The 15643-nt window shown below is 32.4% G+C and overlaps 1 protein-coding gene across 2 annotated transcripts in view; it reads left to right on the top strand.

The window, feature by feature from the left end:
* The first annotated feature begins 2330 nt into the window (after window positions 1-2330).
* The window catches only part of LOC106468532 (forkhead box protein J3-like), a 98042-nt gene continuing 84729 nt past the window's right edge, over window positions 2331-15643 (top strand). For both annotated transcript variants that reach the window (XM_013928964.2, XM_022396866.1), the window contains exon 1: window positions 2331-2821. In XM_013928964.2, the coding sequence (XP_013784418.2) occupies window positions 2480-2821 (342 nt within the window). In that variant the 5' untranslated portion in view covers window positions 2331-2479. The remainder of the gene's footprint in view (window positions 2822-15643) is intronic.

The following is a 15643-nucleotide window of genomic DNA, read 5'->3' as shown; positions in this document are numbered from 1 at the left end:
AACGTTAGTAAAAACGTGCGCATGCCTTGAATCACGAGACGAATTATGCACTCTATAGGCTACACAAAGCTTGACATATGTTTGTTTGTTATTAAGCACAAAGCTACACGATGGGCTATCTGGGTTATGTCTACCACGAGTATCGAAACTCGGTTTCTAGCGGTATAAATCCGCAGACATACCGCTTTGCCACACTGGGGAACGACACATATGAACTTCAAAAGCAAGAAATAAAAATATTTGTTACTCTTAATTTTGACTTTTTTTTTTACTCTTGAAACAGAACTTTCTGGAACCCTGCGCAAGTACATCTAATACACCAATAATTAATTTGTGTGTCTAAGTTTCAAGTTGTAACATTAGTGTTCCGGCTTAAGCAACTACGATATTTCAAATATATCACGCAGTCCACTAATGGGCGCAATTTAGGCGACTAATTATTAGTTTAAAGGATTAAACAAGTGCGATAGCAAAATAAATACTATTTTAGATGCTTGTTTAGAATAGCGCAAGAATCCAAGCGGTCGCTTCTCTTGTTTATGCGGTCGTGGCCCGGCATGGCCAGGTGGTTAGGGCGTTCGATTCGCAATCTGAGGGTCGCGGGTTCGAATCTCCGTCCCACCAAACATGCTCGCTCTTTCAACCGTGGGAACGTTATAATGTGACGGTCAATCCCACTATTCGTTGGAAAAGAGTAGCCCAAGAGTTGGCGGTGGGTGGTGATAACTAACTGCCTTCCCACTAGTTTTTCACTGCTAAATTAGGGACAGCTAGCGCAGATAGCCCTCGTGTAGCTTTGCACGAAATTCAAACCAAATATCTTTATGCGGTCGGTCGACGTTTTGTAACAACATTCAATTGGAGGAACAGTTTTCCTATCAGAGAGAGCGCGGCCCAGTTATTCACACCCAGTTACCGCCAAAAAAAAAGAAAGACTCGTTCTGCTCTTTGTAGATGTGTGCGTGTGTCTTAAGAATGACGATCAAATCTCACTATTTGTTTAGAGTAGTAGTAGATGATGTTCACTAACTTGCTTCCCTTTACTCACTTCAAAATTGGAGACGTCAGGGTAAATAGCTCTCGAGTAGCTTTGCGCAAAATTCAGTAAACAATAAACTATTTGCATATCATGATGTGAGTAATTTACAACTTTTCACCATCATATATACCAGGTTAGTCAACAAACAAAATATGAAGCACAGAATTTTTAAATTAAAATTAATAAATAGTGAATGAAATAAGTAATAGAATCAAAGAAGCATTTTCTTACATTGTCAACCGTGTGAGACAGCGGCAAGTCTATGAACTTACAACGTTAAAATTCGGGGTTCGATTCCCTCGTAGTGAAGATAGCAAATCGTTTAATATGGTTTTGCTTAAACAACAATAACCTTACTCACATTAAATGATTAAATATCAAACAATAAATATTTTAAATTTATTTACAGCTCGTAGCAGACAGTTGGAAATTTTAGTATGTTAGAATACGTACAATGTTTCGACCACTAGTGTGATAATTTTCAAGTGCAACACAGAACAATGAAATTCCATCTTTAAACATATTTAACCAAATCTTTTACAGGCCCTAACAAGTTTTCCATTACAACAGTTCATCAAATAACAAGGCAATTTCATAACATAGTTAATTAAAGTCCTGATCAACTCAACACCACTGAAAACAATAATACACAAAAACAACCTAGTGAAATAATCGCTGGCACGATTCCATTCATTGATATCCTAAGCATTCCACTTAAGGAATTCTGGCAACAACTTAATACACAAATACGACATAAGTATTCACACAAGGTTTGTGTTAACCCCAGGAGCAAAAATCAGACAAGCGTAAAGAAAACTATACGACGAACCTCCACAACCAAGAACCATATACAAAATACAATGTAATAATCGTTCCGATTTATATATATAGCTGAAACTGGACTTAAAACACACTAACAAAATAACTCCAACCCCCCTCACACACACACACACACACACGCAAATTACTATATGCAATAAATACTTTACTTATAAATATATATAAATATGTTATATATATATATTTGATATGAAACTTCTCGTTTTGTGTAATTTTGTTTTTATAAATGCGAATTTGTGTAGCGTTGTGAAGTTTACGTTATATTAAAAACTTATCACAAATAATAATAACAAATGTTGGTAAAACATAATTCGTTTGATTTATATGCACGAGAGGGCGCTACTAACAATGACATTCAAGCGTTATACCAGTAGGTGGCACCAAGGTGCAATAGAGATGTTAAGGGCTCTAGTAAACCATCTCACTTTTCTCCACGATGGTTAGTTATCGAATGATGTGAGGTAAATGCTATTGATGAACGTGTTTTTGTGGCGCGATATGAACTCGTTAAGATCGGGTTTATCGTGTTGTTTTGTACTGTTTTCTTAAAAGCTGTACAACTGCTGTTGATTTGGTGATAAAAAGTAAGTGAATCATAAAATGACGTCGGAATTAGATAAAAGTTTAACATCCATGGATTGGTTACCAAGGTTAAATGTCCAAGGAACTTTGAAAGGAGAGCATACTTCTTGCGTCAGTTGTGATAATAAAAATAACACGTTGTGTTGTACTTGTAGTAAGAATCAGAATTGTTCCGACTGTTCAGTTTCTTCAACAACTAAAGATTCTAGTCAGAAGGATGGAAAACCACCTTATAGCTATGCAAACTTGATATCATTCGCCATAAATAGTTCACCTAAGAAAAAGATGACTCTGAGTGAAATTTATTCATGGATATGTACAAACTTTCCGTACTACAGAGAAGCAGGGAATGGTTGGAAGGTAAAAAGAAAAGCAATTAAAGTTAAAATCATACCAATGTTTTCTTTAACATTAAAAATAAAAAGTTGTAAAAAGTCACTCTAACTCATAGCACCATTAGTTTCCAACTGAAATAGTAAAATCTCAACTATAAAAAAAAATGTCCCTTTGCCATTACTTGGAGTAAGAGTGCCTAACTTAATTGGAAAGTGGGGTGGGGCAAAGAAGAAATCTGTGTAAATCTAAAGTAGTTGTTAAAAATAGTGTATTTGCAGTATTACACTAACTGTACAAAAATGGGGGCATGTGCGCCTTCTGCCTTGGGCGTCTTTGGGCACTCCTAAGTAATATCGAGTAGACACAAAATGAAATGAAGATAATTAAATTAGTCTGAAATGTGTTGTATTTTTTTTATTGTACTGATTCTTCCCTTCTTGTGTCATGATGAGATTCTCATATTCATATAACATAGAAACATAACAAACCTTTGTAAAATTATTTTTATATAGTAGTACTAGCAAAATCATGAAAATTTAGTTGAATCCTTGACTTACTAGTTGGTACCTGCATGCAATGGTGTTATTAATTATTTTTTATGGCATTTTACCAATTCTTTTGTAGTGAGAGCTCTGAGTTTTATGCTGTGGAAACAAATGACAATAATTAAGTTTATAATTCAAGATGATATATTTTATATATTTGTACTATTTTTACTTGTGATGAACAATATACTTTATAAATACCTTAGTCCCTGGCTTTATTTTGCCATGAAATGTTTTTCAAGATTCAGATTTAGGCAAAAAAGCATAGATATTGAATCTTAAATGTATGTTTGAATGTATAAATAATGATATTCTGCACATTAGACTTTGGTATGGTCAGATTAACTTTAAGTTTTGGTAAGAATGTATTTTGTAATTAAAGAGTGAAACATACAATTAGAATAGTTTCAATCAACTTGTAGACATCACTTCATCTGCATGTCATGTAAAGATAAAGGTAAGATACAATAAAAATAAATAACAATAAAAACAAAATCTTTCATCCAGAAGAGCCGTATTTTCAAAGTCAACATTAGGGAAACGTGTTAGTGATGTCAGGAAGCAAGCTACTACAAGCGTTTGTACATTGTATTTAGTAATATGAATTGTGTTCTGATTTTTAAATAAAAGTAATAATTCCTCCAATCTATTGTACTTACTATGGTTGAATAAAAGCAAAAGATGTCTTCTTTTTTTTTCTACAGAGTAATTTCCATCTAAAATCACTAGCATATTAGATTTACTTCAGAAAGTTTGAAGTATGAAATGCATTAAATGCTAAACTGTTTTCATTATTGGTATACTTTGTAATTAGTTGTAAATGATTTATTTCTTGAAATTGATAATAGTGTCTTATGTATGTATTGAATATTATACCCATAATTCATAACTGTTGAGTTTGCTATGGCATATAACAACATTTGGTCTCTTTAGGCTGTCTCAGCATGACCACCCCTAAGAAAAATAAATAATCAAACCCACTCTTTATGTTTTCAGGAAAATATTGATTACTTTTCTTAAACTCTTTTTAAGGAGGTTGTGTCCACTACTTCTAACAGCTCATTCCAAACATTAATGACCCTATTAGAAAAATATAACTATTTCACACTAACCCATCTTTATAAATCTTATCTTTGTGTACTCTTGTCCTGTTAACTTCAGAATATAGAACAAAAAAATTAGATACCTTTATCCTGTAAGCTTGGAATTTAAAAATAATTCCTGTTTCTAGTATTCTCAAAGTCTAACCAAATTCCCATTATATCATAGTCTTCCATTAAAATTGGAGTCCTGAACACATCTGTTTTGTTTCTTTTACTCCTAATGTGATTTAAAGCCCTGGTTGTTACTGACTGTTGGGAGAAAGCTGATAATTTACAAATGGATATAGATTATTGGATGAGTTGGGCAAATAACTAGCAGATGACTTTTAATTATAATGAATGCAAAATACTATAATAAATCACTATAATTTTAATGGAAATAACCTAAACCTAAACAGTATTCTGGGCATTTGTGGAAAAAAAGGGACCTTGGTATTTTGTTTGTGTGTGCTCTTGCTACTGGTAGGGCAAGTAGGATTTGGAGTTGTATTTACTGCAAAGATTGAATTCTAAAGAGATTATCATTTCATTGTATAGGTCAATAATTAAACCTCATTTTGAGTACTGTCTTCAGTTTTGGGCCTCTTACCTTATAAAGGACATTGAATTTTTGTAAAAGGTTCAAAAGAAAGCTACTTAGATGATATCTGGGAAGAAAGTTTAAGATTGTTAATGGAATTGTTAGTGTTGATGCATCATCTTTTTTCATACATAATGGTAGTAGAAGGGGACATAATAACAAATTTTGGCAGGGTAGGAGTTATCTTCAGCTAAGACATTTTTGCTTTTCAAGCAGGATGATTGGCTATTGGAATTTGTTACCATCATATGTAATGGAGGCATTAAGTTTAAGGGAATGCTTGCTTGATTGATATTTAAATGATCAGGACTGCATTTGTGTTTGTATTTTTTAAGTGGATGAAACACCTCAATGGACCACAGGCCCTTTGCTATCGTTAAATGTTATAGTTTGCTAAAATTAGAATAGTAGCAATTAAATTTATTCCTGGTCCTATTATATTTAATATTAAATCTAACAGACGTGTCTTTAAAACTGTTGTTTAACCTTTTATGGTCTGAATTTCCTTTTTCTAAACTCCTCTCTTCCACAGCTTTCCCTAAACAACCAACTACTTAACCTGCTAAAATGTAGCCCTTCTGTAGCATTTAATTCTTCATTACCCTGAAAACTATCCCATAGGTTCCAACAGCCTAACTGTTGCCCTGAGCTTGCCCATGATCTTTCAGTTAATCTTTGAATCTGATTGGTAGCTCATTCCAACATCCAATCTAAGGAAGTAGTACCTAAAGGGCACACAATTATTTCTATCGATAAACCTCTGTATGAGTTCTCTATGAGAGAAGGATATGTATTGTTCTGAAAATCGCAGTCAAGCCCACAACTATTAGGAATTACTCAAACTCTGCATATATATATACTGCTGCATTGTGAAGAAAATTTGTAAGATCTAGAATACATTTAAGAAACATAAGAAAAATTGAGGTGGTAGAAGAATATTCAGCACCTCATGAACACCCCTCACCCACAAAAAATAAATGTAGTGCTTCATTGAGGTATATATAAAAAGGTAAGGTATTTTATACTGTAAAAAATTTTGTTCTGCACCCATGTACAACTAACAACTCATCAACAACAGTTTCAACTAGCTTGATAACGAGTAATCCCAGAAACTGTTTATTAATGCATAAAGACAATTCTTAAATATGGGACAGGTAATATTTATATGCTGAGTGGTGAATCCAATTAGGCACCAGTACATTAAAACCTACATAGTAGTAACTGTAGGAGTGATAGTAATGAAAAACTACTAACCCTAACTTCTCTTAACTTGTCAGTTAAGTATTTATGTACCACAGCTCAGCAGACATTGATGTCACATATATTATAGTTACTAACATAACACTTATGTCACAAACCAATCAATGATAAGCACCATGGTGTCACATGGGGTGAATAACAAGCTAATCAACAATAAACACCTTGTACGAAGCGTGTGAGTGCCAAGTTACATCATACATTATAATTTAAACTTAGACAAGGTGATTGCACAAAATGTAAGTAAGAAAATTATAAGTTATTACTAATAGAAGGTATGTATGTGTGTAATGTAATAATTGATATGATGTGTAATAATTGATATAATGTGTAATAATTGATATGATGTGTAATGATTGTGCCAACAGACAGATGCCGGCATCTGAAGGGAGAAATAATAAATATTTAATTTCTCACAATATATACATTTGTGAGGTTTAATATGTAACCATGCTTTGTAGTTTCACAAGTTTATAATTGTTGCTAAAACTAATTAAATCAAAGAACAAGTCAATATTAATGGGTTTTCAAAGCTTAAACCTATTACCCGAGTTTGTACTTCAAACGTTTTTCTTCCACCACTCAAGAAGACCACCCAAAGGCAGATTTTTTTTAAAGTTCCTAACTGTTATTCTAAACATCTGAATCAATCAAGCAACTTCTAGATCTTCTTCACTCTAGAGAAAATAGATTTAAAGAGTCAGTTAAGCTGTTGTGTTCAAGAAGCTCAGAGTAATTCATTGCAGTTTATTTGTACAGTTTGACTTAGGGAAAATGGCAGAGAGTGAAAGAAACAGGTTAAGCAACTAGAAAATGTTTTAAGTTTGTTGTTTTTTAAGGAGTTTTAAATTTAAGTTCTAGAAAGCTACTGACAGTAATATTGTAAACAAATGATACTAAGGTTGGAAAAATCTGATTTTACTAAAATTAGTTTAATACCATGAAGTATAAAGATGTGCACATGGGGTATAGGAACTTGAAAGGCCTTATTTCACGTGTGAAAGAAAATTTGTGTTATTATACAAAAAAAAAATCGATTTAGTGTGATCGTTAAGGGGTGGTTATAGTTGGGAGCTGGAAGGGTCATCCTTGATGGGCTAATAAGGTCCTTTCTGTTCCTTTAAAATGTTATGAAGTTATCACTCCAAATACCTTTGGTGAATAGAACATGTTAAGTTCTTGGTATATTTCTAAGCATTTAATATTTATCATATCTTCATATGGCACTGGTGAATGTTAGAACAACAAAGAAAAATAATGTGTTAAAAGGTTAATTTGATTTCTGAAGGTCACACTTCATTCTCTGGTAACTATTAAAGAAGAAGAATTAATAATAAGTTAAATTTAGTTTTGTAAGTCTGTGTATTTGTAAAAAAAAAAAAAGATTCAATAAGATAAATAAATTCAATAGTGCACACTACATCATCAGACAAACCATTCCACAAATACACTTATAAAGTAATTAACCCCAAAACATTTTATATTTTTACATTATAAAAACTAGTCTCAAATTACTTCTTGTAAGCTTCATCTTCCACTTTAAAATATTTAAGTTAAATGTTTTTCTTTGCTTTTATTTATGAATGAGAGGGATGACTTTGAAAGAGGCGGGTCTTTTATCATCCTTATTCTAATGTGCTTTTAATCTAACTTAAACAAGGTACCATTCTGATAGCTTTCCTTCACATTCTTTTCAACAAGTCAAGAATATGCAACCTCAACTGAAATGTCTTCATCTAAAGAGGTAGAGATCCTGTCAAAAAGCTCCAACAAAGTATTAGACACAAAAACTGTTTTCATTATTCAATCTAAGAATTATTAATGCAATGCTAGCTTTCCAGATGTTTTTCAAAATGTTAACTTTCAATCATAAATCAAAGTACTACGTCTGAAGATAGATTCATGGAACATACATTGACCCTTATTAGTTTTAATCCTCTATTGCACACATTATGAAAGTACATTGGCTAAAATGTTTTATTTGAATTTCTTACTTGAATATGTCTATATTGCTCAAAAACAATGTTTTTATGAAATAGATTTTGCTAAACTATAAATGGGTATGTTACCTCAAAGTAACAATGTTCAATTGAAAAATCAACAACAATAACTCCATGGTTTATTTAGACTGTTACCTGAAAATAAGAGCATTCAACTACAGAATTTAAGCATCTGTATGTATATTTAGTAAGAAATATATATTTGTTAACTGTACTTTACAATGAGCAATACAGGGTTAAAGATAGGATTTGGTTTGAAGTTTTCCTGGTGGCAGTCTGGTTGTTTCCAAAAATTAGGATAATTCATATTAAAATTATTTTTCTCTCTAAATGTTTCTTTCCCTAATAAGCTACATTTTTCAACATAATAAACAGAATTTAAAGAATAAATTATCTGAACTTTAAAGATGTAGGTTAGCTTTGGTATCTTCTCTTTTCCCTCATCTTAATAAATAACCTTTAGCACTTAAATCATATAACTTTTTGGTATAATAAGGCTCTCTTTGAAATCTCTTAAGATATCTTCACTCTTTTTAATGTAAGATTAAAAGCCCACAATCCAATTGATTTATGGAGTGAGTTGTGTCAGTAGTAGTAACTTTCAAAACTTTTACACGTAAGAGGGGAATCAATTATTTCCTGAAAAGAAAATGGGCTTAAATTTTTACTTTTTTCAAAGGTGAGTATACAAGGAGAATCTTGAAGGACCAAGAAGGAAAGAATTCTTATATTTAAACTTAGTTGATTTTGTTTTTCTCTGTGTTTGCATGTCAAAAATGATTTGTTTTTGTCAGTGATTTTTGTTTTCTTGAAGATTGGTTAATTTGTCTTCCTGTGTACTCTGTAGATAGTTTATATAATATAATAAATTTGCCATAATCTCAAGATATATCTCTTGTTAATGTCATAGAGAGACATATTTTCATTCCTGTTCCTATTTCCTACCTTTACTATCTTCATTGTTTTGAAAATCCCATTCTGTGTGAGAACATTACATGGGTAAACACTTCTGATGATGTTTATAGACAGAATAACTGGAATAATCACCTTCTTTCACATCTTTCTAAAACTAATCTTGTACTTACTTGTGTGACCACATTTACTTTTGCCATTTCGTGCAATTAGTTGTGTCACTTATTCTGATGAGTTTTGTTTTTTTGGCTCATCACAATTTTGTTAGTGTCATTTCTTGGCCACTTGAAACTAATTTTAAAGTTCAATTCCTTTTCATTATCCATTTTCTATTATTTCTTGGGTTATTGTGAATTAACCTTCATTTAACTGAATAAGAACCTTAGCTTTTGTTCCTGGGAATTTGTAACACAATCTGTTGAATTTAGCCAAGATTTGGGTCTCTGGAGACTTTCTGTTATGGTTTTTGATTAATTTTGTAGTTTCTTTAGGTAGCTTGTCACTGAGAAACTGATCTGTTTTCCTTTATTATTGTTTCCATAATCAGTATGCATCTTTAACTATGGACTTCTGTTATGAGAAGGGGTTTGGTGCTTTTAAACTGGATGGATCATCACAACACTGGGATGCACAAATTCCAGAAGCAGTCAGAGGATTGACAGACCTTGTTTGCTTTGTGAGTTGAAACTTGACCCAGTGATTTTCTGTAATTTCCCTTATCTTGAACAATGCCTGATTGCCTTTGTTTTTTCCCTCATTATCTCATATTATTCTCAAAGCATACTTTTTTCCAAGTGGAAAGGAGAATTCCAGGCATCTCCTCTCTCATGGTATAGACCATTTGAGGATGTCTATTTCACTTAAAGTGGATTCCCATTGTTCTTTGGGTAATGTGACTAGTGAGGAACAGGTTGACCATTTTTATTGGTTTTGAAGGAAGGTTTGGGACCAGCCTGAACATTAAAGGTTTTAGAAAATGGTCTGCACCTCTCTGGGATTTTCCATCTCCTCTGTAGTCTGCTTCTCTTTTCTCTTCTCCACCTGCAGACCAGTTTCATTTTGATCTCCTGAATCAGGAGTATTGTCACTTTTACTCCTGATGGCTTTGTGTTTGTGTTCAACCTAGAGCTTTACGTGTGTCTCTCCATGTTTTGGAAATGCACAAGAAATTGGTGACTGTTTCTGGATCTTTTTTGAATTAATAATTTTTTAACCATTTCAAGTTTCAGGATAGAGAATTTTCATCAATTACTTATCTGTTTACAGAAAATTTTGTGGGTGAAAGAATTGGAGGGGGGGGTCCATCTTTTGTAGTTATGCCACTGGCTGTGACTTTTAGACTTGCAACCTCAGGTTCCACTTTCATGATGGAAGCATTTCCTTCATCAGTTCAGTCTCAGCTTTCCTAATTGCATTTTCAAACCTAGCTTTTCTCTGTTTCTTTGGTTGAGAAACAGGGTTTCCCAACCCACTGGATGGATTGCTAGTTTGCGTAGACTGTCTTCTATTGCCTTTGATCAAAAAGGAAGTATTGTCTCAGGTGATGTAGAAAATTTGGAGTGGATTTTTTTGTCATCTTTGATCCCTCATTTGTTTCTGTTAAGAAAAGTTTACCTGCCTCTACACTAGAGGGTTACCAGCCTGCTTTAGGCTTTTCTTTTGGTTTTTGTTGGACTTTTTTTCAACCTGCCTGCTGTATTGTTTAAGTTTTTTTCTTCTTCTAGTGACTTCCCACTGTTTTATTTGTTATTATTGATAAGGGAAGTTTATATTTTATCTTACTTTCATGTTTTTGTTTTAATGGACCATGGTTCCTTGTATTAGTGGCTTTCTAGAAAAGCATAATGCCTTGTATCTCTACACTGGTTTTTTAACTTCTGGGTAGTTTGGTACTCCTTTGATACTTACTTAGTTTCAGGGGTAGGATTTAGTAGTACTGCCCATCATCAATAGTATGTGGGTGGCAATTTCAAACCCAGTGCACTACTCTTGAGGTGGTCTACTTGACTGGTCATGAGATCAGAACTGGTATTTTCTTTGGACAACCTTTTGTGTTATGGGGCAAGCAATGCCTTAAAAACCTGGCTATTACACTAAGTAGGAGCCAACAAGGTTGCCCTCAGCAAAGAGTCTTTTGGATTTCACATGACCCTTTTTCTTCATCTGTTTACAGATCCATTACTTCTTTTTTCTTTTCCAATTTCAAGAGTGAAAAGTTCTCTCTGCCGCCTCTAGATTCTCCTCCATTTCAGTTTGGGGATTCTAGCTTAAGATTACAAGAGACCAATTATTGTATTTGAAATTGACATTTATGAAGCAAAATATAATTCAAAGAGACCTTACTTCTACTATAACTGTTTCCACCACCATCATCATACTGGTGGATTTTGGTAAGAACGTCACCATATAAAGATGTGTACATGCAAGGTAGACTAAATAGAAGGATGATTGGCTTAGAAACTATGTCATACTGGTGGATTTTGGTAAGAACGTCACCATATAAAGATGTGTACATGCAAGGTAGACTAAATAGAAGGATGATTGGCTTAGAAACTATGTCATCAGTGCATGGGTGTGATTACAGATGTAACAAAGGGCCGATGTAAAAAAAGTTGGGAACCACTGTGTGATAGGTATGTGTATGCATATCTCAAACCAACACATGGTTGAAAAAAAACTTGAATTATATTTAGATGTTACTTTTTTTAGTGAAGAATAAAAAAAGTATATATTTTTTACTTCACAGAATGCAAAAAATAAAGATAATGAAATGTACTTTTATTACATTGTGTAAAAAACTTATTTTTTTTATACAATTAGATAATAAATCTAATTATCAGGGATTTTATGTGCAGTAAATGATATTCTAACAGAAATATTACTTCTACAAAAAATCTGTATGTATCTACAGATTGTATAAATGTTTGTTCTTTGTAGCTGTTTATTAAGCAGCATTGACCTTAATTATGTAGAAACACGTGCAACAATAACAGATAACACAAGTAACATCATAAGATAAGACTATATTTACTTTGGAAAATAGGTTAACAATGCTGGAGTAATTTCAAACATCTTCCCATCATACGAGTCACTCCCTTAATAGGTCTGTATACTTTATTCTTGATTCGTGTTAGAAAAATGCAGGGTTTATAGACACACAAGCAACATAAGTAGGACAGAAAAACTGTAGTTGATTTACTTTTCAAGTTTTATGAAAAGAAATGAGTTTCAAATAACCTTGTCACTCTTACTTTTGTATTGGTTACTTTTTTATTGTTACTGTTTATATCATACATGAGTAAATACATATATATTGTTGTCCACATGACCATGGGAGGTGTGCTATAGGATGAGCATTTATAGTTCTTGCTTAGAGTATTAAATTTACTTAATACTCTGGAAGTAGAAAATATTCACTACAATGTTAGGTTAGAGAGCTTAGACAATGTTGTGCTGAAAAAAAACAAGATTATTAATGAAGAATCAAATTTGTTTTAAATTAAATGGCACATGAAATCACCAAGTTTAAAATTCTCCATGAGTTTGGTGGAATGTGATGCAAAAATTCTAAATGTTTATTTTTTTCTTCTTAGTTTATATGGATGAAAAATATCCAGAAACTACAAATGCATAATAAGAGTTTTTGCCTATAGCTGTCTCAGAAAGAAGAAAAAATATGTTAATAAGTCACATATTTTCTTGTTGCTAATTTAAATGTCACTGGTAAAAGTTGGGTAGACTTATTTTTGGCATTATTTATGATAGAAAAATTGTACAGAAGACTTGGAGATGTACTGAAAGTTAATCACACTTCCAGGTCCTCTGCTCATCTCGTAATTATTTTCTTCCATCATTGACCACGTTCGGTTCTATGGTCTGATACCACAATTTCCTTCATAACAAGCTTTTAAAAAAATATGCCAAGATCATTCTTATACCATATATACTGACAAACTTTCCACATACCCTCTATCACACACGGACAGTGGTGTCCAATCGGTGTTCAAGTCCAATGCAGCTGCATTGGGAGACATCACAGATATGTGAGTAGATGGAGTTGTTGTAATTCCACATTTCTTATAAAAATAGCCATTAACTTAGAGTGAGAATGAAAGCCTGTGTCCTTCTAGATTGTGAGTTTCTTTCAACTTCAAATCCCTGTTTATTATCATGTTATTAGTATCAGTAAATATGATGAGCTACTTCACAATTGCTTTTTTTGGTTGGAGGATTTTCTTTTGTAACCATAATCTTCATTATGCGGATGAGGGTGGTGTCATCTGGGATGTGTTTTCAGAGCCAACTACATTACTAAATGCTCTGATGTGCAGGTGTTTGTTATCCTGTTCCTCTTACAGTTGTGGGTGTACTAATGTTATTATCCTGCTCCCCTAATAGATGTGGGTGTATTAATGTTGTGGGTGTACTAACATTATTATCCTGCTCCTCTAATAGATGTGGGTGTACTAATGTTGTTTTCCTGTTTCTCTAACAGTTGTGGGTGTACTAACATTATTATCCTGCTCCTCTAATAGATGTGGGTGTACTAATGTTGTTTTTCTGTTTCTCTAACAGTTGTGGGCGTATTAATTTTGCTATCCTGCTCCTCTAACAGATGTGAATGTACTAATGTTGTTATCCTGTTTCTCTAACATATGTTGCCACTACTAAAGTCTTTACTTATCCTTGTATCAAGCTGACTGCACTTAGATTTTGGTCATGTTGTTTATTAAATGTGTAAGTTATGACTTCATTATGTCTGTAATAAGTTTGTATTGAATGTGTAGGTTATGACTTCATTATGTCTGTAATAAGTTTGTATTGAATGTGTAGGTTATGACTTCATTATGTCTGTAATAAGTTTGTATTAAATGTGTAGGTTATGACTTCATTATGTCTGTAATAAGTTTGTATTAAATGTGTAAGGTATGACTTCATTATGTCTTTGATAAGTTTGTCATTGAAAGTTTGCCTAATCTTAACACTCTGATTTTGCATGTTTGTATGAAGCTTATTTAGTAAGGAAAATTTATAGCAGTTAGTGAAGGATTTGCTCTTCATCTCTTATTTTTTACCTCATTGTGGGTTGGGTGTAGCCTGATATGCCTACTTGGACTGTGAGTCAAGTTCATGGTTTGCATACTGTTATCACAAAGATGCACTCTACCTAAGGCTGAGGATATGAGATATAAGAGTGATAGTCAAATCCCACTATTTAGTAAGATAAGTGTAGTCCAAAAGTTATTAATGGGTACTGTTGACTTAAGCTACCTTCCTTCTCATCTGTCAGTTCAGAATTAGGGCTGGCTATGTGCAGATAACCTTGTATAAAAATTCTAATACAGGCCTCTCACAAAGGATGGTTAGAGTCATCAACTTCTTTGCTTGTTGAGAGTTTACTATTTTCAAACAGAATCTTTCTGTTTCACATGTATTTTATTGAAATGATATTAACGATGTTGAACTTTATAAATACATTTTTTCATGACTACATAATTTAATTTTACTAAAACCTATTCTGTCATGATTTTGTCTTCTTTTTTTCAGCATATGCTGTAATTCAGGCTTTTATATGTAGGAATTCCGTATTTGACATAAACTTAAGTGTCTTAAGTAAATCAAGCCTCATAAGATATTAGTTTTCTTATACATTGATTTGTAACATTAGACATTTTTAGGCAGTTTGTTCACTGGATTGTCGTCATTCATGTTTGTTATTTTAAAGTATTTCAGCTCTGATCTATATAGTTAAATTTAGATTAGAAGTTTGATTAGAAGTTCTTAATAATGACCCACTTCATGATTTTGTCATTTAAAGAAAGTCTGATTACTCTTTGAAAAAAAAAGATGTCTGCCTTATTTCCACATGTTTGTAAAATTGGCTAAATATGTACCAATACCATAATGAATTTATGCTAAATATGTACCAATACCATAATGAATTTATGCTAAGTATGTACCAATACCATAATGAATTTATGCTAAATATGTACCAATACCATAATGAATTTATGCTAAATATGTACCAATACCATAATGAATTTATGCTAAATATGTACCAATACCATAATGAATTTATGCTAAGTATATATCAATACCATAATGAATTTATGCTAATATATATCAATACCATAATGAATTTATGCTAAATATGTACCAATGCCATAATGAATTTATGCTAAATATGTACCAATACCATAATGAATTTATGCTAAGTATGTACCAATACCATAATGAATTTATGCTAAGTATATATCAATACCATAATGAATTTATGCTAAGTATATATCAATATCATAATGAATTTATGCTAAGTATGTACCAATATCATAATGAATTTATGCTAAGTATGTACCAATGCCATAATGAATTTATGCTAAATATATATCAATACCATAATGAATTTATGCTAAATATATATCAATACCATAATGAATTTATGCTAAATA

The sequence above is a fragment of the Limulus polyphemus genome, unplaced genomic scaffold (assembly GCF_000517525.1).
Source record: "Limulus polyphemus unplaced genomic scaffold, Limulus_polyphemus-2.1.2 Scaffold3044, whole genome shotgun sequence".
NCBI classification, from domain to species: Eukaryota; Metazoa; Arthropoda; class Merostomata; order Xiphosura; family Limulidae; genus Limulus; species Limulus polyphemus.
The sequence above is the reverse complement of the archived record's forward strand: the minus strand, read 5'-3'. Positions and strand labels throughout refer to the sequence as shown.